The sequence below is a fragment of the Heloderma suspectum genome, chromosome 6 (assembly GCF_057233095.1).
Source record: "Heloderma suspectum isolate Gila_16-S chromosome 6, 16-S_ref, whole genome shotgun sequence".
Taxonomy (NCBI): Eukaryota; Metazoa; Chordata; class Lepidosauria; order Squamata; family Helodermatidae; genus Heloderma; species Heloderma suspectum.
The window spans coordinates 63,345,226-63,371,011 of record NC_139463.1 but is presented as its reverse complement, the minus strand read 5'-3'; the positions used below and the strand labels follow the sequence as shown (position 1 = coordinate 63,371,011).

At 46.0% G+C, this 25,786-nt stretch overlaps 1 protein-coding gene across 2 annotated transcripts in view; it reads right to left on the bottom strand.

The window, feature by feature from the left end:
- THRA (thyroid hormone receptor alpha) overlaps positions 1 to 25,786 on the bottom strand; it is a 147,721-nt gene that overhangs the window by 26,833 nt on the left and 95,102 nt on the right. For both annotated transcript variants that reach the window (XM_084804564.1, XM_084804562.1), the window contains one exon: positions 12,381 to 12,442. In XM_084804564.1, coding sequence (XP_084660690.1) covers positions 12,381 to 12,442 — 62 coding nt within the window. The remainder of the gene's footprint in view (positions 1 to 12,380; positions 12,443 to 25,786) is intronic.

Here is a 25,786-nt window from a genome sequence, read left to right as displayed (position 1 = left end):
TAAAACCCTTTGCAAGTTTAGCACTTAGTTCTGCCAGAGGCTTGTATATGTGTCTGGCTGAACGTGTTTACAAGCCCCCTGCAGACCTTCAGGTGAAATGCACGAAGACCTACAGAGTAGATGGCTGCACTGGGTTGCTGGGGGCTCATGAATGCGCTTGGTATGTATATGCACAGCACAACACATCAAAACACTCCCCACCCCAGAAACCCATTCATGTCTTCTATTAATTAATTATGTGTTATTTTAAACCTTCCATAACAACCCACATACTTTATGACTCTCTCAAGGTTCTGTCTTGCACCTTCCTCCCCCACCCCCACAACTACATATCAATATCAAATGTGTAGGGGTGTGATGGTGTTAGTTAAGAGTTATTATTTAAAAACAAAATAAAACTGAGGCCACAGTCCTCAAAGGAAGGATGTACAAATGCTAGAGATAGGAGACATAACAATGAAGACAGACATAATGCTTTTAGAGCAGTAGGGCCTGTCTGGAAGGGCCCTCCTTACATTCAGCACAAATATATTTTTTCTTTCCCAGGTTAAGCTCTGAAAGCTGGTTCTGTAAATTTGCAGCCTGGTTCAATTTAAACAGGAAAAGGGTGATTATGGACAGTGCTGATTGGCTAGTACCAGTGATCAACACACATGCCCCTGCAATTTCCAGAGCAGTTTTGCAATTAAAAGAACCCCCCCCCCCGCAACATTAGGGTGCAATCCTATGCATGTTTGGACAGAAAACATCCTACAACTCCCAGCATTCCTCAACCAGACTTTTTTCTGTCTAAATATGCATAGGATTGCACCCTTAGTCTATTAATTGATATGGGGTACTTCCAGAAAAGACTTTTATTGTGCCATCGCTCTCCTTCATTCACAGAATTGTATTTATTTATTTATTTATATAATAAATAAATAATTATTAACTGGACCCTAAACATGGGTCCAGAAGACATTATCTTCCACTTGTAACCCTTCTGCTTTTTCCCACCACTTCCTTGGTCTTTTTCTTACTGCAAAAAATCTCTTAAGGAAAAAAAGACGGAATTACTGCACAATGCCTTCTGGCTAGTAACCCTCCATCTGGAATCACCCTAGATGAATCCATTAAAACATTTTGATCAACTAAAAAGATGCCTCTGATGAACTGGAAATCAGATTTTTTTAAGTTAATTATTAATTCAACAACTGTGGGTGGCAGGCATCATCTTAGTAGAGGCATTCCTCCTTCTCTTTCCTACACAATAGGATGCCTCTTCTAAGCTGGTGCTTGCTGTGACATCTGCATGTATCACTTAAAAACAAAGCATGCCTTTTTGCTCCAGAAAACATTGTTTTTGATGCATATTGAAATTTGTAGGGATTTAATCAACTAATCAACCAGAACTCACATGATAGGTTAGGCCTCATCTGGAGTACTGTGTCCAGTTCTGGGCACCACACTTTCAGAAGGATGCAGACAAACTGGAGAGGGTTCAGAGGAGGGCAACGAAGACGATCAGGAGACTGGAAACAAAGCCCTATGAGGAGAGACTGAGAGAACTGGGCATGTTTAGCTTTGAGAAGAGGAGCCTGAGGGGAGATAGGATAGCGCTCTTCACGTACTTCAAAGGCTGTCACAGAGAGGAAGGCCAAGATCTCTTCTCGATGATCCCAGAGTGCAAGACATGGAATAATGGGCTCAAGTTACAGGAAGCCAGATTCCGGCTGAACTTCAGGAAAAAAGTCCTGACTGTTAGAGCAGTACAACAATGGAACCCATTGCTTAGGGAGGTGGTGGGCTCTCCCACACTGGAGGCATTCAAGATGAGGCCGGAGAGCCATCTGTCAGGGATGCTCTGACTTGGATTCCTGCATTGAGCAGGGGGTTGGACTCGATGGCTTTGTAAGCCCCTTCCAACCCTACTGTTCTGTGATTCTATGATTCATCAAAAGCCTTCGTCTACACACATAGATCCCCTTCATGGATCACTGCCTTATTGTGGCGAAGGGGCTTGCGTAACTCAGTGAAGCCATAAGCTATGCCGTGCAGGGCCACCCAAGACGGACAGGTCATGGCAGAGAGTTCTGACAAAATGTGGTCCACTGGAGAAGGAAATGGCAACCCACTCCAGTATTCTTGCCAAGAAAACCCCATGGAACGTATCACAAGGCTAAAAGATATGACGCCGGAAGATGAGCCCCTCAGGTCGGAAGGTGTCCAATATACTACTGGGGAAGAGCAGAGGGTATTTCCAAGTAGCGCCAGAAAGAGTGAAGCGGCTGGGCCAAACCCGAAAGGACACTCAGCTGTGGATGTGTCTGGCGGTGAAAAGAAAATCCGATGCTGTAAAGAACAATATTGTTTAGGAACCTGGAATGTCAGATCAATGAATCAAGGTAAGCTGGAGGTGGTCAAACATGAGATTGCAAGATTGAACATCGACATCTTGGGAATTAGCGAACTAAAATGGACAGGCATGGGCGAATTTAATTCAGGTGACCATCGTATCTACTATTGTGGGCAAGAATCCCTTAGAAGAAATGGAGTAGCACTCATAGTCAACAAAAGGGTGGGAAAAGCAGTACTGGGGTACAATCTTAAAAATGATAGAATGATCTCAGTACGAATCCAAGGCAAACCATTCAACATCACAGTAATTCAAGTCTATGCCCCAACCACTGAGGCCGAAGAAGCTGAGGTTGATCGGTTCTATGAAGACCTACAACACCTTCTAGAACTAACACCAAAAAAAGATGTCCTCTTCATCATAGGGGACTGGAATGCTAAAGTAGGAAGTCAAGAAATCACCGGGATAACAGGCAGGCATGGCCTTGGTGTACAAAATGAAGCAGGACAAAAGCTAATAGAGTTTTGCCAAGAGAACATGCTGATCATAGCAAACACTCTTTTCCAACAACACAAGAGGCGACTCTACACATGGACGTCACCAGATGGTCAATATCGAAATCAGATTGATTATGTCCTTTGCAGCCAAAGATGGAGAAGCTCTATACAGTCAGTAAAAACAAGACCTGGAGCTGACTGTGGCTCAGATCATGAGCTGCTTCTTGCAAAATTTCGGCTTAAATTGAAGAACGTCGGGAAAACCACTAAACCGTTCAGGTATGACCTAAATCATATCCCTGATGAATATACAGTGGAGGTGACGAATAGATTTCAGGGATTAGACCTGATAGACAGAGTGCCTGAGGAACTATGGACGGAGGTCCGTAACATTGTTCAGGAGGCAGCAACGAAATCCGTCCCAAAGAAAAAGAAATGCAAGAAAGCCAAGTGGCTGTCTGATGAGGCTTTACAAGAAGCTCACGAAAGAAGGGAAGCGAAAAGCAAGGGAGAAAGGGGAAGATATACCCAACTGAATGCAGAGTTCCAGAGAATAGCAAGGAGAGACAAGAAGGCCTTCTTCAATGAACAATGCAAAGAAATCGAGGAAAACAATAGAATGGGAAAGAGTAGAGATCTCTTCAAGAAAATTGGAGATCTCAAGGGAACGTTTTGTGCAAAGACGGGCATGATAAAGGACAAAGAAGGCAGGGACCTAACAGAAGCAGATGAGATTAAGAAGAGGTGGCAAGAATACACAGAAGAACTATACAGGAAAGATTTGAATGTCCCTGATAGCCATGATAGTGCGGTCACTGAACTTGAGCCGGACATCCTCGAGAGTGAAGTCAAGTGGGCCTTAGGAAGCATTAGTAACAACAAAGCTAGCGGAGATGACAGTATTCCAGCCGAGCTATTTAAAATCCTAAAAGATGATGCTGTTAAAGTGCTGCATTCAATATGCCAACAAATCTGGAACACTCAACAGTGGCCACAAGACTGGAAAAGGTCAGTTTACATTCCAATTCCAAAGAAGGGCAACGCCAAAGAGTGTTCAAACTACCGCACAATTGCGCTCATTTCACATGCCAGCAAGGTGATGCTCAAAATCCTACAAGCTAGGCTTCAGCAGTATGCGAACCGAGAACTACTGGAAGTACAAGCTGGGTTTAGAAGAGGCAGAGGAACTAGAGATCAAATCGCCAACATTCGCTGCATCATGGAGAAAGCAAGAGAATTCCAGAAAAACGTCTATTTCTGCTTCAGTGACTACGCTAAAGCCTTTGATTGTGTGGATCACAACAAACTGTGGCAAATTCTTAAAGTGATGGGAGTACCAGACCACCTTACCTGTCTCCTGAGAAACCTGTACGAGGGTCAAGAAGCAACAGTAAGAACCAGAGATGGAACAACTGATTGGTTCAAAATTGGGAAAGGAGTACGACAAGGCTGCGTATTGTCACCCTGCTTATTTAACTTATATGCAGAGTACAACATGAGAAATGCCGGGTTGGATGAATCAGAGATCGGAATTAAGATTGCCGGGAGAATTATCAACAACCTCCGATATGCAGATGATACCACCCTAATGGCAGAAAGCGAAGAGGATCTCAAGAGCCTCTTGTTGAGGGTGAAAGAGGAGAGTGCAAAAGCTGGTTTGAAACTCAACATTAAAAAAACTAAGATCATGGCATCTGGCCCTATCACTTTCTGGCATATAGAAGGGGAAGAAATGGAAGCAGTGACAGATTTTACTTTCTTGGGCTCCAAGATCACCGCAGACGGTGACTGTAGCCATGAAATTAAAAGACGCTTGCTCCTTGGGCGGAAAGCTATGGCCAACCTAGACAGCATAGTAAGAAGCAGAGACATCACCTTGCCGACAAAGGTCCGTCTAATCAAAGCTATGGTTTTCCCAGTAGTAATGTATGGCTGTGAGAGCTGGACTATAAGGAAGGCTGAGCGCCGAAGAATTGATGCTTTCGAACTGTGGTGCTGGAGAAGACTCTTACGAGTCCCCTGGACTGCAAGGAGGTCAAATCAGTCCATCCTAAAGGAAATCAACCCTGACTGCTCATTGGAAGGACAGATAATGAAGCTGAAGCTCCAATATTTTGGCCACCTAATGCGAAGAGAAAACTCCCTGGAAAAGACCCTGATGCTGGGAAAGACTGAAGGCAAAAGGAGAAGGGGACGGCAGAGGATGAGATGGCTAGATAGCATCACGGATGCAATGAATATGAACTTGAGCACGCTCCAGGAGAGAGCGCAGGACAGGAAGGCCTGGCGTGCTATGGTCCATGGGGTCACGAAGAGTCGGACACGACTGAACGACTGAACAACAACACACGTAGCAGAAGAAGGTGACAATGTGGTGGCAGAATGGGCATACTACTTCAGATTAGTGATGTGAGTTTTCCAGAAAATATTCTGATTTGCATCAGAAAATTTTCAGTTTGCATTGGAACAAATTTTGAATCCCTAGAAAGTGATCGAATTTAACATGTCTATTTTACTTGACCTTAGTAAACAAAACTAAAAAAAATACCCCCTGTTAATTTTTTGTCCCAATATCCCACAAGTATTTGACCTGAAATATTTGAAGGGGGCAATTAAAGCATAATTAATGTGATTTAAATATTATATTATGTAATTGTTTTTAATGGAATACTTGTAAAAATTTAAAGAGAATAGCATGTACTTCCCTTCATTGTTTAAATTTAAACTGAGAGCAAGTGTGGTGTAGTGGTGAGACTGCTGGACTGGGAGTTGGGAGATCCGGGTTCTAGTCCCCACTCGGGCATGGAAGCTCACAGGGTGGCTTTGGGACAGTCACAGACTCTCAGCCCAACCTACCTCACAGGGTTGTTGTTGTGAGGATAAAATGGAGAGGAGGAGGAGACTGTAAGCTGCCTTAGGTGCCTTGTAAGAGGAAAAAAGGCAGGATATAAATGCAAAAAATAAATATAAATAAATAAATAAATAAATAATCCCCCCCAGGTACTGAAAACTGTTGACACACTAATAAGTTTTAGAAACTCAATGAACTGTGCATGGTATGCTGACAACCGCTCATCTATTTCAACAGAGTTCAGTTATCTTCCACTGAGGTTGTTGGAGCACCTTCAGTTTTGCTGTTACTACCTATTAGTTCTATGTCACAGAATTATAGAATCACAGAATAGCAGGGCTGGAAGGGGCCTATAAGACCATTGAGTCCAACCCGCTGCTCAATGCAGGAATCCAAGTCAGAGCATCCCTGACAGAAGGCTGTCCAGCCTCGTCTTGAATGCCTCCAGCATGGGAGAGCCCACCACCGCCCTAGGTCATTGGTTCCATTGCCATATTGCTCTAACAGTCAGGAAGGTTTTCCTGATGTTCAGCCGGAATCTGGCTTCCTGTCACTTGAGCCCATTATTCTGTGTCCTGCACTCTGGGATGATGGAGAAGAGATCCTGGCCTTCCTCTCTGTGACAACCTTTCAAGGACTTAAACAGCGCTATCTTATCTCCCCTCAGTCTCCTCTTCTCAAAGCTAAACATGCCCAGTTCTCTCAGTCTCTCCTTATAGGCTTTGTTTCCAGTCCCCTGATCATCTTCGTTGCCCTCCTCTGAACCCTCTCCAGTTTGTCTGCATCCTTCTTAGTGTTGCGCCCAGAATGGGACACAGTACTCAAGATGAAGCCTAACCAGTATTCTCTCACATACTTGCTAGGGATAATCACCTCTAAAATCTTAATTACAACTTTGAAACTGCCAAGCGTGGCCAACATTGTATTTGCAACTGGCATCCATTCATTGTTACTAATGGACCTATGAAATGGAACATTTTCCATGGAAAAATAAAGCATTGGAAACATATTAATTTCGGAAAATGTTCTGCCCCTACTTCACCGTTTCAGATCAGATATGAGGGTTACCACTTTTGAATGCTCAAAACTCCCTGCAAATAGAAAACTAGCACATCAGGGAGAAAGGTTTTAGCCCATCCCCTTTGCTTCCTGTACTGGCTTTCTATTTACAGGGTATGTTTAAGCATGCACAAGCATTCAAATGCGTGATTCCCCCCATCTGCATTCTGAAGCAATGCAGTGCATTCTACCATCTTAGCATTCATTCGGGTGTATGTGTAAACCAGGCCTAAGATTTCTTTAATTGGTGATATGCCCCTATTTTTTTTTTAAAGACCGTATTTTAAAAAATAATATGATAACACTAAAAAACCAACAAAAAATTAACTTTACAAAAAGAAGACAATAGGCCTGTTCAGTCACACATTGGAGAAAGGTGGTTAGACTAACCATGGTGCATGGTGGTTACCGCTAACCACTGAGAGTGCTACTGCCACACATGCAGGTAACCATACTCCCTCCCGCAGGAACCCACAGTCCTCCGGATAGGCAGCCATGCATCCCAGCGGCCTTTGCTCTGTCGGCCATTTTGGTGCTCGGTGCTTGCATCAGCCACATCATTTGCTGCTAGGCAGATCTCAGCCATAGAGATCTGCTCCTTCTTTGGCCACTCTTACCACAGAGCTCTATGGCGGTTGTTATTTAACCATGGAGGCATGCCAGACGTCACGTTAAGCCATGGTAGAGCCCACTAACCATCTTGCAGCAAGCAGTTAGTGAACATGGTTAATAAACCACCACAGTTGGGAAAGACACCTGCTTAGACGTCATGCTAAGCCAACATGGTTGGCTCAAAACTCCTAACCATCATGGCTTAGCGTGTGACATCTGCACAGGCCCAATGACAACAAAGATGGACGGCCCCATGTGGAGCATGGTGGGAGGAATAAAACTAAGGGTTGGACCAGCATTTTGGCTAAGCATTGTACTGTTGGGTTCAGACCAGAGATTAATATTGCACTTGGACGGCTCTTTAGGTATTATATCTGACGTCACTTGAAAATTACTACAAGGGCAAACTGACATCAATTCAAGAGAAATGCTATAAGCAGCACTCACATGGAGACATTCAAGAGAGGGCACATATCACATTGCACAAGCTTCCACACTCGGATTAGAGGTGCTATCTTTTAACCTGGCAAAGTATGCCAGCCACTCATCTTATCTGCAGAGCTAGGACCTGCTTTCTTTTATCTGTGCAGTTCACAAGACAGTGTCCCTCAACCTGGTTGTTCCCCTCCAGAAGTGTTGGACTACAACTCCTATCACCCCCTCAGCCAGTATATGGGCCATGCCAGCTGCATGGGGTGATGAGAGTTGTAGTCCAACACATCATCATCACCATCATCATTATCATCATCACCATCACCATCATCATAAAAAGTGCCTGAGATTTTCTAAGCACTGCACAGATATTAAAAGATAAGACAGGCCATGCCTGCAGGCTCTCAATCTAATAGACACAGCACAAAAGGAGAAAGGAATGAAGAGGGAAGAGGAAAGCATGCATGAAAGCAGATGCTCCTTCTCTGGCTGGTGGATTAGGCCAGGACAGGTTAGTCTTCCCCTTGCCTGGGAGGTATGGAAACAGCCCCCCACTGGACCTTGGTTTGCTTGCTTTCTGCTTTGCAGTCCCAGGGCAACTATACCACTTAAATCTGGTAGCCATTCCTTCTCCCCAGGGAAAATTGGGATCAGTTGTTCTGTGAGGGGAGCTAGGGATCTTCATCTACAATTTCCTGGATTCTTTAGGGAAGCCATGTAAGACCAATATACATTTGTTATGTAGATATACAGAGACATTCAAATTGCCCTGGAATTTGTGTCATTCCTGTCTCCCAGCCCCCCCCCCCCCCGACATTTCCTTTTACACAGATCGGTGCTCAATGTTTTATGCACCAGGGTAAATTTCTCCATCTGGCAACCAGTGAATCAAGGCGATGTCAGGTTGATGGCAATGTGGATTACGCTTATCAATGGATGCATTTTTAATTGGTTCATCTAAATGGCAGAACACAAAATCTGTGAGTCACCACTGATGAGAAATTTATCCATGTCCACTGGGATTTTATTTCTTGTGAGAAAATACTGACAAATGCCATTCATATTACACATGCACGCGTGTGTGAGTGTGTGTGTGTGTGTGTGTGTGAGAGAGAGAGTTTAAAATATGGTAAAGGAACTCTACACATCCATACAAATTATAATTCATAAAAATTGCAAATGGGGTGCAATCTTAGCACAGAGGTTAAATTGGACCATACTTCCTAAAATCTGGATCAAGGGACATATTTCTCTCTCTCTCTCTCTAACACAAACACACACACACTCACTCACACCACAATCACATTCTAGACTTCATAGTGGTCAAACATGCTACTATAGTGGTCAAACATGTAGGAACAAAAGTGAGAACTTTGAAGAGCTGAGGATTTTAATGAGAGGGAATCAAAAGGTTTTGATTTTGGGAATGGAGGTGGGGAGACTGAGTAAATGACAGGCTGTAGGGGCACAGGAGAAATTAACCTAATGAGCGAAGATCTGGCTTGGCATTCACATCCGCCAGTCCTCTTGCCCCATGACCCACTATGGCCTCACCTCTTGCACCCCCCAGCCCTTTAGCGGGTTTATCTTCTGCCTGCAGACTTTGTCGTTTGAGAGCCGATATCCTGAGCTGCCCCGTGACCTCCTTCTCCGGGCCAGTAGAAAACATCAAACAAACCTCAATGGGTTCAAGACAGAGTTGGATACCTTTCTGAAGGATATCCTGTTATGTAGATTTTGGTCTCTTGGCGATGACCTGTTTGGGTCAAGGCAAACTTTTCTCCCTCCTTCTTTTCTCCTTTCCTCTTTAAAATCCGGGGGGGGGGGGGGTCAGGAAGATTCTGCTTCAACTTCAGAGACAAAACCTTGCACGTAGTAGAGTTGTATACCATTAAAAAAAAATTTTGAGAAGTCCCAACTGATGAATTGTTCTTGCATCAAGGTCGAATTGGTAGCTTGATTTGGGGGGCCCCATGGCAGATTGCCTAGTGATCCGGTGAGCTTGCATGTATGCATATTTATTTATTTACAACGTTTATATGCCACTCTACATCTAAACAAATTCTGGAGCAGTGAACAATAAAAGATAAAAAGAATAAAACACCATATTAAGCATTTTTTTCTAAAAACAGAGCACCAATAAAAACTGTGGCTAGTCAGTCAAGGAAGACTTCTTGAAATAATGATGTTTTCAGAAGGCGCCGAAAACAACGCAATGTTAGTGCCTGTCTGACCTCCAAAGGCAGGGAGTTCCATAGGAAGGAGGCCACCACATTGAAGGCTCTTCTCTGGGTGGACTACAGTTGGGCTACAGGTCCATGAGGAACCACCAGGAGCATGCCCTCTGATGATCTCAGTGACTGGGCGGGTTGATATTGTCTGACCCTGCACCGTGTGGCTTGGCTCACTTGCTTGAGTCATTTGGGAGTTATTTGCTCTGCAAGCATATGACTATACTGGGCCTGTTCTCTCTGTGTGGCTAACTATTGATTGGGTAGGATGATCAGGGATGGGGTGGGATGTGGGCGGGAGGATGATACTGTTTTGTGCAGTCTGGAGTGCTGGGGACTCTGGTCCCTATGGTTCTACAATTAAAACAATTCTGGGGTGAGGCTTTGTAAATCTACAGAGCTAAGACAAGACTAGAGCAACACACTTGTGTACAGTCTGAATTTCCAACTTGCCATTGGCAGAGCAGGAGGAGCAGAAATGTGAATAGGGAGCTAATGGGGAGCTGCCCCTGCCCCCAGTTTCTCTTTAGAGCTCTGCCCTACATGGATCAAATGTTGTGCAAGTTGGCATTACCCCCTATAAGGCAGCACAAATAAATAAATTTGTGACCATCCTACAGTACTAGAACCCCACTGATGTGTCTGTGATCTAGAATCATACAATAGTAGGGTTGGAAGGGGCCTATAAAACCATCGGGTCCAACTCCCTGCTCAATGCAGGAATCCAAGGGATTCATCACACGGAGCTTTTATCCTGCTATTGAGATGGCTCTGTCACGGAAGTTTGCGGGCTCTTTAGATGACGCTGTTACCCTCCAGGGTGTCTCCCGCAATTTCACCCAGCCTATCCCGTGTTTTCCCCAAATGCAATAAATGTGGTATCTTTTCCAGCCCACAGAACAGGAGCGCCATGACCTCCCCATCAAATTCTCCAATAGCGGGAGAAACCGCTCTGCCTGCCTGCTGTGGGCGTTTGTTTTCAGTTGCTGGGGGCAAGTGCGGTCAGGATGGCGAAGGCATTGAGGCTGGAGCGGGGCGTGCAGGAGCAGATTTGACCAGCGCGAGGGCAAGAATCACCCACCGATTGCAACTCCTGCCTCTGCTCAAGCCTTGCAGAGGAAGGACTTCCTTCGATTCCCAGGTGTCTGCCATGTAAGTGCTACAGCACATTTCTCAGTTGGAGGGAGAAGAGGGTAAAATGTCTTCCTGCAACGAAGGGAGACACATCTGATCCCCCACCCCACCAAGCTCAGAAGCAACGTCCTCTGTTGATCCAGAGCACCCCATTAAGTTCAATGGGGTCCAGTCCCACGTAAGTGTGCCCAGGGTTGCAGACTTACGACACAATTCTACATTTCAAGTCTACTCAGAAGTAAGTCAGAGGTTTCCTGGGGGCTGCGAGAAAAGTGTACAGCAGAAGTTAAGCTACGAAAACAAGACATCCCCCTCCCGCACTCCTTTACACACATGCCAGGAAGGGAGGGAGGCACTCCTGTGTAAAGGAGCCCTTCCTAATCCCACAAAGAAACCGAAAGCAGGAAGCTCCGGAAAGGATGTGGATTTTTGCAGGTTTTTTGCTTAATGTAGAAACACCCCAAGTCAGAGCATCCCTGACAGATGGCTGTCCAGCCTCGTCTTGAATGCCTCCAGTGTGGGAGAGCCCCCCACCTCCCTAGGGAATGGGTTCCATTGTCATATTGCTCTAACAGTCAGGATGTTTCTCCTGATGTTCAGCCGGAATCTGGCTTCCTGTCACTTGAGCCCATTATTCTGTGTCCTGCACTCTGGGATGATGGAGAAGAGATCCTGGCCTTCCTCTCTGTGGCAGCCTTTCAAGTCCTTGAAGAGCGCTATCCTGTCTCCCCTCAGTCTTCTCTTCTCAAAGCTAAACATGCCCAGTTCTCTCAGTCTCTCCTCATTGGGCTTTGTTTCCAGTCCCCTGATCATCTTCATTGCCCTCCTCTGAACCCTCTCCAGCTTGTCTGCATCCTTCTGAAAGTGCGGTGCCCAGAACTGGACCCAGTACTCCAGAGGAGGCTTAACCAGCGCTGAGTAGAGGGGAACTAGTACTTCCCGGGATTTGGAAGCTATGCTTCTATTAATGCAGCTCTTGGGTAAAGATGGCCCCTATGGGTACAAATATCTTTGGGTGGCATTTCCTATTGTGCGAGTGAGCGGTGTGCTCTTAGGAAAAACACAGGAGCCAGAAGATGAAGCAGGATTCCTTCAGCAAGAACTGGGTCACTTCCTCAGTACGCTGACAGCAGGGGCAACCCACAGTATGCTGTTCTCTAGTATCAGGAAGGAGAGAAGAGTGGCGACCAGGAAGACCTGAGCACTGAAAGGCTCGAAAAGGTGCTTACCTGACATACTGCTTTTCACCGAACATTGGCTGCTTTTTCTTTTACGTTTCCCATCCGGCCACCTTCGGAAAAGGGGGGGGTGGAGAGAAAGAAAAGTGAATTTATAACGAATAGGGAACCTTACAGGTTCATGTGCTCGTACGTCTTCACCCGCCACAGCCTTCTGAATTCTCATCCCACCTTGCGGCCCCCTGCCCCAAAGCTTTCCAAGGCACTACAGCTCACCCTCTCGCTTCACACAGCTCCATTTCCATCCTCCCACACCCTTTAAGAAACCAGGAGGCGAGAGCAGTACAAGTGGATTCACTTTATGTTATCTGCAAGCAACAGAAGCGATAAGGGGGTTGGGGAAGAGGTTTCATCGCATGTGCGCACACGGCGAACCCCCCTCTAGACCTGGAATTCCCGTGCTGTCCTTTCCACAGCCTTTTAGAGCCCTGCTACTACAGCCTCTCCCAAAGCCAGCCCATCAGTATGGACTCTGTGCAGGAGGTCGAGAGAAACCAGTCCACCCGCAACAACTGAGACCAATCCGTTGGTTCTTATGTTCAAATCAACAACTGACTTTTTAAAAAATCAATTTTTACTGTGAATTTCAACAAAACAAAACAAACAAAACCAAAAAACTGGAAGTATAACAACATGCTTTAAAGTCCTCAGTTTGAGCATTTCCAAAACGTATGAATAACAGCTGACTTTAAAAGAAGTGAGGGGTGGTAATAATGGTATTCATAGTTGCACATAAACAACAGTGCCCTGCCCTTCGCCCAAGGATCTCAGGGTGGTGTACATGGGGGGGTCACTCCATTTTATCCGCACAACAACCCGGTGAGTTAGGTTAGGGCTGAGAGAAGTAACCAGCCAAGGTCAACTGGCCCAGTGGTCAAGGAAATGAAATCCCAGCCTAAGGCCAACACTAACTGCAACACCATGTTGGCTCTGGATAGGAAGATGGGAAGAAAAAGATGTGGAGTTACATTAATTCAGTTTGTAGCTGAACTCTAGGTGGAGAAGAAAGAACACACAGGGGCTGTTCACACAACACGCTAACCCACGCTCAATGGTTGAGTGTGGGTTGTCTTGAACAGTGGGTTGTTTGTTGAACCATGGGCTGGCTTGTTGTCTGAACGCAGCCAGGGTGGCTTGTTAACCATGCAGACTATGAGTCTGTATAAACTTACTCAGTATGTGCAGTGAGCAAGAGATCCTAACGTGAAGACCATGGTTTCCATTCATTTCCTATGCTGAGGCACTTCAAACTTTTGATAAAGTTCCAACAAAATACAGTTGCCTGTTATTTTTTCTGATTACTATGCACAAACACACAAAGTGGCATACACCTTCACACGCCCCGTTCATATGTTGTAGAGCCTGCATTTTTCCTTTCATTAGAAACTGAGCTCCTACTTAGATTTATAATTAGTGAATTCCTTTGTTTCTTTTGTGATTGTGATTTATTATTATGTATGTTCTCCTTTTTGTTGCCTTTCTTTTGTTAACTTTGTTTCAAAATAAAATAAAATTTCAATATTAAAAAACAACAACCATGCAGTGTGGGTTATTTTCTCCAACAAGCCACCTTGAGAACCTATGGTTTGTCATTGGGTTGTTCAAGGTAGTTAACAAGCCACCCTGGCTGTGTTCAGAGAACACAATAACCCACACTGCGGAAAACGTGGTGTGTTCAGACAACACGCTAAGCCACGGTTCAACAAACAACCCATGGTTCAAAACAACCCGTACTCAACCACTGAGTGTGGGTTAGCGTGTTGTGTGAACAGCCCCACAGAAAGGAATAGCTCAGAAGCACAAGGAATGGCTGCTGTTGCAAGTGATAGGTTCTCAATTCAGCCAGCGTTAGGAAGTGGGGATTCAGGCAAACAGTGCCGAGATACAATCAATATTGTTTTGTGTGTGTTTAATTTCCTTTTGTCCAGTGTTCACACATTAGAACTGGATGACATAATGAATGCTTTCAAATCAATACATTAAAAAGCTGATTTAACCCATCAGCATTTCTGACCCAAAACTAACAAATGCTCAAAGCAATCCAAACTTTTCAAAATGGTCCCGTAGCCAATAGTAAAAAATTAAATTAGCCGATGAGCTATGAATTCTATGCTTGAGCAAGTGCTTTGGGCACAGAATTCAACATTCTGAGAACTACTTTCATTTTTGTTTAAACATGCCATAAAAACCCCAGATTTTTGAAAATTAAATTCTCACAGAAAAGTTAATTTGAAGTATGACCTGTAAATCCCTGACAATTCCTCCATGGACACAGCTGAGGTGGAAAAAGTGGCGCTATATATATATATATATATATATATATAAATAAAATGTGTGTGTGTGTGTGTGTGTGTGTGTGTATATATATATATAGATAGATAGATATAGATATATATATTAAAATGGGAATGTTTATTGTTAAAATATAAAATATTCCTTTGGAATGACACAGATTTGCAATTTTATAATTTTAAAAATACACCGGGGGGAGGGGAGGAATAACGATCTGGTGATAAATCAGGAATCTGGTGGTGTTTATTCTTTCAGCCAATTATCACAGCTGAAAAGGGCTGGAACTCTGGTTGAAGGAGGCGGCTGTATTTATAACTGATGTCATTTCCATTTCTTCTTCCCCCCCACCCCGACTAAACATTGCAATAGATGTTGCAAGCTCGATTTTTTTAATGCATATTTTTCCGGTGCAAAGGCCTGTGAGTCAAGTTGCTAAATGAACTACTAACCAATTACCTCAGGATGACCCCACTGGGAACCCTCTGCTCCAAATGGCACAACACACCCCAGCCTAGTGGCATGGCACTCCACCCTGTGGCAGGGTGCCCCCGCTCACACCCCTATGAACAGGGAGGGAAACCCAGGAGGTGATCATTCTCCAACATTTCTGATGGGATGGGAGGGGTTGTCGGTCAGATCTTCAGTTCTAGTGAGGAATTTGTGTTTTCTCATCCTATAAAATGAAGTGAATGGGGGTGCACAGTGGAGATCATGTTTACATCACCTGAAACCCCCCAACAGTGTTGCATGCTGGATAACCTCTCCCTGCTTTACCCCCCTCCAATTTCAAAAGGAGGGCGGGGAAGGGAGGAAATTACATTCCAGACGGAGAAGGCTATGTGGATTAGGCAATCCTCCCTCAAAAGTGGGAGGACAGATTAATAGAAAGGATTTCAAGACTCATGAAATGTTTTTTCAAATGCCTGTAAGCCCGTGAGCAAGATTTGCTCTTTTTAACATAGCTGCTGTACAGCAGCTAGAGTTGAGGCACTCTTAAAAGAACAACCAACAACTATCAGAAACCACGCACGCCGTTCCATCATCCCCACTGCTGTCTACGCCGTCTGTTAGGGTGCGATTTTACCCAATATAGGGTTTTTATATATTATAAAGAGGGATGGTTTACTTTTGCCATTAGTTTGAAAAACAGCCTTCTTTTTAAATAATACTTTTGTCGCCTAGCCCCAAACTGAGCGAGAGGGAATGTGTGTGCAAGAATGGGGGTCTGTCTTCTTCACGAGCTTTTCCTTCCAAATTAAGTTCAAAAGACAAAATGTCCTTTTTGGCCTAGATTAAAAAAAAACAATAACAAAGGGTGACCTCAGTGGCAGTTCAGCCAATTGGCCATCAGCTGCTGCAGCCTTGTTTGCATGCTGTTATCCTATTGGCAGCGATGGTGCTAGTGGAATGCAGAAGGCGGAGCAAAGAAGATCACCGGTTCAGTTTCCTATATATTCATTTATTAAAAGGCGAACGTCCCACATTTCTGCAAATTTCACGGCACTTAAGCGATCAAAAATCACCAACGTGTTTGCAAACCATCTTTCAAAGCCTTCTTAAGAAGGGCATGTTTTCACTGATTTTGTTAAAAGTCTGCAACATTGGGCTCAGGTGGGCCTCTTTGGGGAAAAGGCCCCTGAGCAGTGAGTGTACAACAGAAGAAGTCCTATCAACAAGGAGCAAAGGGAGACGGCATTGGCTGTGTCTGAGTCAAATCTGAGCTCAAGGCTGGGCGGAAGGGCGAGAAAGGTGCGGCCGCAGCAGAACTGTACAACACACAGCTATGCCTCTCGAAACATGCCGGATGCTACTGGCCATCCTGGCTGGGAATTATGGGGGTTGCAGTCTAAGGCATCTGGAGCGTGCCAGGTTGGACCATGACGTCCCCTGAAAGGCACGCTATAGAAAAGTACAACATGGCCTCCCTCCAAAAAACACTACAATAACCACACGCCGGAGCAGTCATAATTTTATTCACGGAGTGTCTCAGTGCTTTCACACTCCCTCGGAGCCTCTCTGTACATTACACAAAAGTACACGTTTTCCAGAAGGTGTGGGGAACGGCAACCAATCCCTTTCCCCCGTGGTATATGTACCGTTACCATACCTGTAGTCCAGGAAGACCAGTTTGCCATCTGAACATATCATGTTTATACATGTACACCTTTACAGCGTAATGTGTGAGGCCACCAAAAAGACAACCCCCCCCCAAAAAAAAAATCCCCAAGAGGGAGGAAGAATTAGGGAACCATTATTATATGAAGAGTGCTTCTGGACCAAGGGCTGCTAGCGCTATCAGTCAAGGGACATTGTGCAGCTATTCTATCTTTCCCTCCTTAACAGATCTTCTGTGGAAAGAAAGAAAGAAAGAAAGAAAGAAAGAAAGAAAGAAAGAAAGAAAGAAAGGAAGGAAGCAAGCAAGCAAGCAAGCAAGCAAGCAAGCAAGCAAGCAAGCAAGTGGTGGTGGGAAAACACTGGAGGATTACAAGTGGAAGACAATGACATCTGGACCCTCCATAGATATTCTGTGAAGGGAGGATGACTGCACAATAAAACCCTCATCTTGAAGCACCCTAAATGTATTGGTCTGAATGCAAATACATCCTTCATCGTCGGACACAGTAGAATTGCCATATTTTTTTTCTGCTGGGGTTCCTGTGCATTTGGTTTAGCTCCACTGAGGCGCTACACCTGTGAGTGGGTTATACCACTTCAGACAGCAGGTGGAGGCTTACACGATTCAGTGCCTCTCCATAAAAAAAATCCCCCCTACATAAAGAACTAGATTTGGCTTTAGTCTAGCCTTCCCTCCCCAGCACCCCAATAATGCTAGTTGCCTACGCACTGGAGAGGTTTCAGGTTTTTGGTATGGAGGAGAATTAAGCAATACGATCTCTCACCTACAGTCCAAAATGATACTGCTCAAAACACAGGTTTGCCACTGCAGTAAGAAACAGGCCTTTAACAGCTGCATGAGAGATATTTAAACCGAAATTTATATTCTAGCCAAAGTAGGCGTGATGCTTGAATTATAGCAACAGGAATGGCAAAAAGAAAAAAAAATTGATTAAAGCTGTCACTTGGGGAAACTACCCAACAATAACACATGCTGGCGATGTGTACGTGCAGCCTTTGAACAAACACAACATAGCAGCATGTACACAATGCAGCTTCTAAAAAAAGACATAAATAGCGACCGCAGCGTTGAGGGGGAAGACAAGACTGGGACAACTAGGTTGGCTGCTCCCCCCCCCCCCCACAGAAGCACCCAACAGGATGTCCTCTTGTCCACGTCAGGCTTGTAGGCACGGCTTGTACCAGGAGTTCCTGGGACCAGTGCCAGGCTATGCTCTGCTGTTCCTCCACAGTGACTGCATGATGCTGCTTGGCCGCTGGCCAGCAAGGCTCAGCACCTGAGGACAGTCTGTGCTCAGCAGAGGAGCACAGAGGCACGGAGATTCCTCCCTTCAGCATCTGGGATTCCCTGGGCCGGCAAGGGGGAGCAGGAGAAGAAAGAAGAGGGAATGCAGTCAAATGTTCTTGGTTTGAGCGCCAGCACTGGGGGGTACAGCCCCCCTAAGGAGAAAGAAAGGGACACAGGGAGTTGCCTGATACTGACTCAGACCCTTGGTCCATCCAGCCCAGTCTTGTCGACACTGACTGGCAGCCATGGTTCTCCAGGCATTCAGGAAGGGATTTCTCCAGCCCTAACTGGAGATGCTGGGGATCGAACCAGGGAGCTTCTGCATGCAACACACAGGCTCTACCCCACTCAGCCACGGCCCCTCCCAGCGGAGCAGACCTGAGAAGACTCTGCCTCCAAACTCCTGCATACGATTAGAACTGAGATTGGCAGAGTTCACAAACGGGCCACCAAACATGACCTCACGAAGATGCAGCCAGCACAAAATACGCAGGACTGAAGCCCAGCGGTTCAGGCTGCGAATGCCTTACCCCGAGCCAGACGACGAGTCTGTCCAATTCACCACTGTCTACTCTGCCTGCAGTACCTGGCGGTAGCTCCCCAAAGTCTCAGGCAGAGGATTTCCCAGCCTGAAGACCAGAGGTTCTTCTTAACCACAGGTACTGGGGCCTGAAAGTGGGATCTTCTGCACGTTCAGCTCAGCGTCTTGGGATGAGAGCCCCAGATTCCAGGGCCCAGCACTCCCGCATGCTAATCTGCTGGGTTATATTGCTTTCTTCAGGTCGAAGGGGTGAAGACTCTGGAGGCTTCGGTCCCCAGTTCCTGCCTGCTCCAACCCATCACACGCTACAAATTCTTATACGCAAGTTACTCCTGTACAGGAAATAACGTGTCACCTGTATGTGCAGCAATCGCACTTTTGTTGTTGTTGTTCAGTCGTTCAGTCGTGTCCGACTCTTCGTGACCCCATGGACCATAGCACGCCAGGCCTTCCTGTCCTCCGCTCTCTCCCAGAGCGTGCTCAAGTTCATATTCATTGCATCCGTGATGCTATCTAGCCATCTCATCCTCTGCCATCCCCTTCTCCTTTTGCCTTCAGTCTTTCCCAGCATCAGGGTCTTTTCCAGGGAGTTTTCTCTTCGCATTAGGTGGCCAAAATATTGGAGCTTCAGTTTCAGTATCTGTCCTTCCAATGAGCACTCAGGGTTGATTTCCTTTAGGATGGACTGATTTGACCTCCTTGCAGTCCAGGGGACTCGTAAGAGTCTTCTCCAGCACCACAGTTTGAAAGCATCAATTCTTCGGCGCTCAGCCTTCCTTATAGTCCAGCTCTCACAGCTGTTTATTTTTGCTGTGTGTATACACACTGGGGCTGTTTGCATGGCACAACAGCTGTTTGCATGGCACAGCTGCACCGCCTGCGGGGGGGGGGGTGGCCGCCATTTTGAATATGCACCCTTGTTTGGGGATTGTCATGTCGCGCGAAGCCGGCAGGCATGGGTTACGCTAGGGCTTAACCATCACATAACCCACACTTGCTGGGTTTTCCCAACACAACAACCCCCGAGCAAGGGCGGCATATGCAACCTGGTGCCTGTGGGAGCTGTGGCTCATCGCAGGTTAAATAACCCATGATGAACCTTGGCATGTTGTCTGAACTCAGTCACTATGAATGCAACAGGAAATGTCAGCCAGTCGCAGTTTCCCAAAACACATACATGTCAGACCAGGACTTGGGAGATCTATGTTCAAAACCCCACTCAGCCATAATAATCACTGGGTGACCTTAGGCCAGCCACAGTCTCTCAACGTAACCTACTTTGCAGGGTTATTATGATGATAAAATGGGGTGGGGAGGTTTTGAGCTTCGGGAAAGTGAGATGGGATATGAATGTACTAAGTAAATGCACACAGCAAAAAATCGCATATTCCACAGAGCTTTTCTACACAACGCATATTCCACAGAGCTTTTCTACACAAAGTCAATCTGCTATTAATCTGCTGCATCTACTTTCAGTTTCATTGCATAACTGAGATCCGAGTACTACACAAGGAGCATTTCCTTTCCTGCTTTTCTGCTATATAACCTCTAGGTGGCATTGTGGTATAGCTGAATAGCGCAAATGCACAAGAGAAAATCGCACTTTCTTTCACTTTTACAATTAAATGCCACTTTCTCCTGCTCTAAAAAAACTCTCCAGAAGTGCTGGATAGACCCAGAAACAAAACTGGAGGGTCACAATGTTGTCTAAAGAACCCATAAACAACCATGAGGAGGGAATGATGAGTGCATGATACATGCCTCGTGTCAAACACACAGGGCTGTAACTAGACATTTCTATATTCAGCAGAAATGTAACCAATGTCCCCACCCGCGTTTTGAGCAAAATAAGGCAAATTATATATTCACTACATTCATGACCATGTCTCTGTGCATTTGTATTAGGAGACCATTTTTTTCCCTAAGTGGAGAAGCCTCCTTCCATGCACAGATTTTATAATCTGTGAGTCAGCTTTCATCCCCTTTACCAGAGCTGGATATAGAACCCAGGAGGAGTCCTGCTTCTCATCCCTCCAACCTCTGTAGCTGAAGTTGACAACCGCCCTCACAATTAGCTGAAAACCTGGGCAAGAACAGGCAAGCACAAGGTACTTGTCAAAACATTATAGAATTCCGGGGGGGGGGGGGACATTTTGCCCCAGTCATGAAAATACATTTCCAGCCCTCACTTTTTCCTTTTTTTTTTTTTTAAACTAGCTCACCTTCCCACGCATACCACTGTTAAATCATTTTTGGTACACGAGAGATAAAGAACTAACTCTCTTCAGGTTTGCAAATGCTTCTGTGCTTCGCCACCTCAGGGCAAGCAGGTGAATGTGTATTTACAAGCCTTTTAACGCATGTTCACCACAGAGCTTAGAATTCCAGGAACAACGTTATGAGCGTTCCAGAGAAATATGTCATACGCCATCCTCAAAGTTCACAGCTCCTCCCACATGATCCATGTTAGGTCCTGGTGAGAACCTCTGGGGGCAATATATAGCAAATCACCACATGTGTGGAGCATTATCTGGGACCTCTCTGGCAAGACAGTGCCTCTGAGCATCTGCAGAGTGCATTTTACTCACCACATGGAAAAAATAGGGCCATTCGGCCCTATCTAGGGTTATTGAAAGGTCATGGATTCCAGGGAGACTGAAGCCCCAGTAACTCTCATTTCAGAACTTAAGCACAGCTTAGTGTATGATGGCACCCTGGCTGTGGAATGAGCTCCCTGGAGAGGTTCGCCTGCTGCCTACGCTGTACTCCTTTCGGTACCAGGTGAAGCCCTTTTTATTGTCCCAGCATTTTGGCATTCCAGTCATTCAGCTTTGCTGTTTTAAATCTGTATTTTAAATCTCGGTGTTGCTACTAGGTTTTATTCTGGTTGTAGTTTTATATTGGAGTTGTAAGCTTTCGTATTTTATATTGTTTTATGCTGTACTTTGTGGTTTTAACTGTTGTGAACCACCCAGAGAGCTTCAGCTATTGGGCAATACAGAAATGAAATAAACAAATTAAATAAATAAATACTCCCTCCCAATGTGAACAGGGGCCAGAGGGATTTGCTGGTAGAGGATGAGAGGCTGAACCCAGTACCCTTCATCTTTAAACACACACACAGATGGGAACAAATCCAACCCCTTGATTTCCCCAAATCTCCTAGTCTCAAATATTTGGGGGGAATTTGTCTACTACAATAAGATGCAATACTAGCTGTTTGCAGCAGGTGGCAGCAAGGTCTACTCATATTAGCTCCACCCACAGAGATGGTTGGAAGGACGGTCCAGTCCGAGTGACCACCAAAAATCTTGTTCATAAACTCATCTGACTTTTGAGATTCCACCAGGCACTGCCCATGTCCTTTCAAGCCCATTCCCCACCTTCACAACCATAAGGGCTAGGAACCTGCTACACGATGAAAGCTGAGATCCTCAGGAAGCCGGTATCTCCGGCCAATACCGTATTTTGCAATTCTCTGCATTCCGGCAGAACCGCAGCACATACACAGCGGTGAGACAAAGACTAGCCATATATGTACAGAAGAAAAGCCTGCAGGTCAATGTACACACCTGGGCACCATAAGCTCATCCTTGGAAAAGAGGTTTGTGCACAGAAAGGGGTTGTCCAAGGAGCAGGGTGACAAAAGCCACATATCCTAGATGGCACCGTCTTGCCTCCCCCATGAGACTAGAAAGAGGATGTGCCCCCACCCCTTTCTGGAGCAAGCAAAACCTCAGAGCTGCCCTGTCACGCTCTCCCTCCCACACAGGGCTGAGAAATGTATTTGCGTAAGATGGGAGCAGCAGACGAACCTGTGGGAACAGACTCGCCCTGGGGCCAAGGGGCAAGAGCAAAAGGTTGCGGCGGGGGCATATCCTGAGACAGCTGAGCCCCCAAGGCAGGTCCAGACCCCTTTCCGGGATGAGGAATTCCAGGTCCTGGCATTCTAGGGGGGGAGAGGTGGGTCTTCCTATGGGCACAGTGTGCGAACGAAGGGCACCCCAAATACTTCAGATACTGTAACACCTGAGGGAAAGCACTAAAATGGCATCGCTCTTCTCTTCCCCGCTCCCCTTCTCCAGCCTGCCAAGCCATGCCACACCACACCACACCACGCCACGCCAACACACAACCGTTCCTTTTTACAAAACGGCACAAAGACAGGTGGCTGGAGGCAGGAAAACGGCAGCACCAATGCTTCCCAGCATAGATACACTACCAGACTTCACCTGGAGGGATTTGGGTTGAAGTCCCTGCTTGGCCACGAAGCTTCCTGGCTGGCTTTCCGCGGAGGCCAATCGCCCCTGGCAGGGGCCAAGTCTTCAAAAACTCCGCCTGCATCATTCAGATACCAAGTCCTGTCTCCTCTCCCACCTGCAGGGCACTGCCTGAAGCAGATTGCTTTGACCTGCTGCACAGCACGGCCAACCTGGTGGCCTGCCTGTCTGCCCGTCTGTCTCTCTCAGCCTACCTAATCCTATTCTATCTCGCAGAGCTCTGGGGAGAAGAGAAAGCCCATGACATTGACGGCGCCTATAATGGAAAATCGGACTGTCCCCCCCCCCCCCGCCCTCCAATGGTGGTAAAATCTCATATGGTAAAATGGTAAAATGGTAAATAGTAAAAAAATGGTAAAAAAACATTGACAAACTGCTATCCCCAACATCTGTTGCTTGGAGCGGTTGGGAGGAAAAAGTCTGCTGCAGCTGCCTAAGGTGAGATTGGCAGGCACACATGACAGGGCCTTTTCGTTGGCCGCCTCTCTGTTGTGGAATGACCTGCTGGTTGAAACGCGCCTGCTGACCTCGTTGAGGGTTTTTAAGTAGGCATTAAAGACGCTGTTATTCCGGCAGGCCTTCCCTTTTGAGAACTCTGGTTCCTTTTGCTGACTTTTGTAGACTGTTTTTAAGCTGTGTTTTATTGTTGGAGTTTGAAAAAATAGTTTTTAGTTCAAAGTTGTTTTTAGTTATATGTTGTTTGCATATACTGTCTATACATTTTTATGTAACGCGTTTTTAAACCCTGCATATTGAATTTTAATGTTTCAACTTTTGTAAACCACCCAGAGAGCTTTGGCTATGGGGTGGTATAGCAATGCAATAAATAATAATAAATCGTAATAGTAAAACGAGATAGTCCCCAAGCTTGCCACGTGGAGCTCTTTAGAGGAAGGGTGGGATACAGATGTGGCCAGTAGAAACAAATGCACACATTTTAAGATGATAACCCTGGATCTAACTGGGTGGGCTCAGAGCGTGGGGCAGGATTTCCATGGCTAGGTGGTGAGGCTGTGGCGGGCACAGCAGTCCCCTCTGAAGCCAATCCAAGCTTGAAGTGGGCAGATGGATTCCGCAAACCCAGCTAGGCCAGACTTCCAACTTGGTGCCTGCCAGATGTTTGGGGTTACAACCCCCAGCATTCCAGACCATTGGCCGTGCCAGCTGGCGCAGATGGGAGTTGTAGTCCAAAACATCTGGAGGGCAGCAGGTCAGGGAAAGATGCGGTAGGTTGCAGCTTCCCGTTATTCTAAGATGAACAACAACATTGATGCCAGATGTTCAAAGCCCTTTGGCTTGCCGACCCCATCCCTGCTGGGGTCAGTGCTTAAATATTACCTACCCCCCAGTCCCCCTCTCAGTCACCGGCTGCTGAGTGCTGAGGTCACACCATTTCTGTCCACGTCCACCCCACCTGAGGTTGCACCTTTTGCCATCTGCTGGACTTAACTCTTCCCTGTTGCCTAGGTAAATGCCCCTTAGAGGGCAAGTTATGGAGCAAGGCTGCCACCCTGTGGCCAGGTACGCTCATCACAGGGGACCAACCATATATATGCAGTTTGCCAAAGCCGGAAGAGGAGCCGGGATAAGGGAGCTGACAGCCCAGGCGCTAGCAGGCTCCCCTTGCTGAACCGAGGTCGCCCAGCCCACCAGCGAAACTGCTGCACAGCACACAGGTCCGCATGCCCTCAAATGTAATATGCAGAAGCTGGGAGTGATGGGCGTCTGCCCCGTCTACACATGCGTACACAGAAGTGCACTCCTTACGCAGTGGCCGGACAAGCATGCATGCGTACAGATAAAACACCGCCGCCGCTTGCGCAATGGTACACACTCACCCACACGTGCCTGTGCACGTGTATTAAGGCAGATGAGCCTGTGACAAAAATCAGGTCTGCTGCCAGCAAAAAGGCAGAAGAGTCTCAAACCGCGGCAGATGCAACTTCCTCACTGGCAGTCAGCTGGAGCCAAATTTTCCAAGAACGTGAAGAACCTGCTCATAGCAGTGAGTTCAGGCAGCATGTGCCTTCAGGCTGGTCTTTACTGGTGCATGCCTGTTAGGGAATCCTCACCCCTGTGAACACCTAAAAGGCCCTTACGGGATAATAATAAATGGAGAGTATCCACAAAAGCTTATGCCAGAATAGATTTGTGATTCTTAAGGGGCCACAAGACTCTTTGTTGTTTGTGTTACAACAGACTGTCACGTCTGCTGCTGCTGCTAACGACAACAATAATAAAGAAAACTTGCAGCATTTATATAGCATTTTACATGCTTTAACGTAGCGATCCTACAACAACCCTGTAAGGTAGGCCAGCATTAGTAACCCCCATGCTGCAGCTGGAAAGCTGAGAATGATAGAACGATGGCTTAGTTTACATCATCAATGAGTTCATGGTGGAGATCAAATTTGAACTGGGGACTTCTTAGCTCCCACTTTTAGCTATGCTACCACACCCCAAAAATTTGGGGTGGAGGAAGAGGGCAAAATTTTAAGTTCTGGTTATGATCTACAAAGCCCCACACAACTTGAGACTAGGTTATCTGAAAGACTGCATTCTCCCATACCAGCCTGCTTTAAGGTCCTAGGGAGAGCCCCTTCTTTCTGTTCCGCCAACATCTGAAGCATATTTGGGGGGAACTTAAGAGAGGGTCTTCTCAGTGGCTGCTCCCAGGCTGTAGAACTCCTTGTGAAAGAAGCCTTGGCTTGGGCAGGCAAAGACGTTTTTATTTGGACAGGCTATTAGCCCATCAGATGATCTGTAAATACGTGATAATTGGTTTTTAGGGGTCGTGTTTATTGATGTTATTGATGTTTTACTGGCCTTGTTTTTATTTTGTATTTTATTGATATGTATT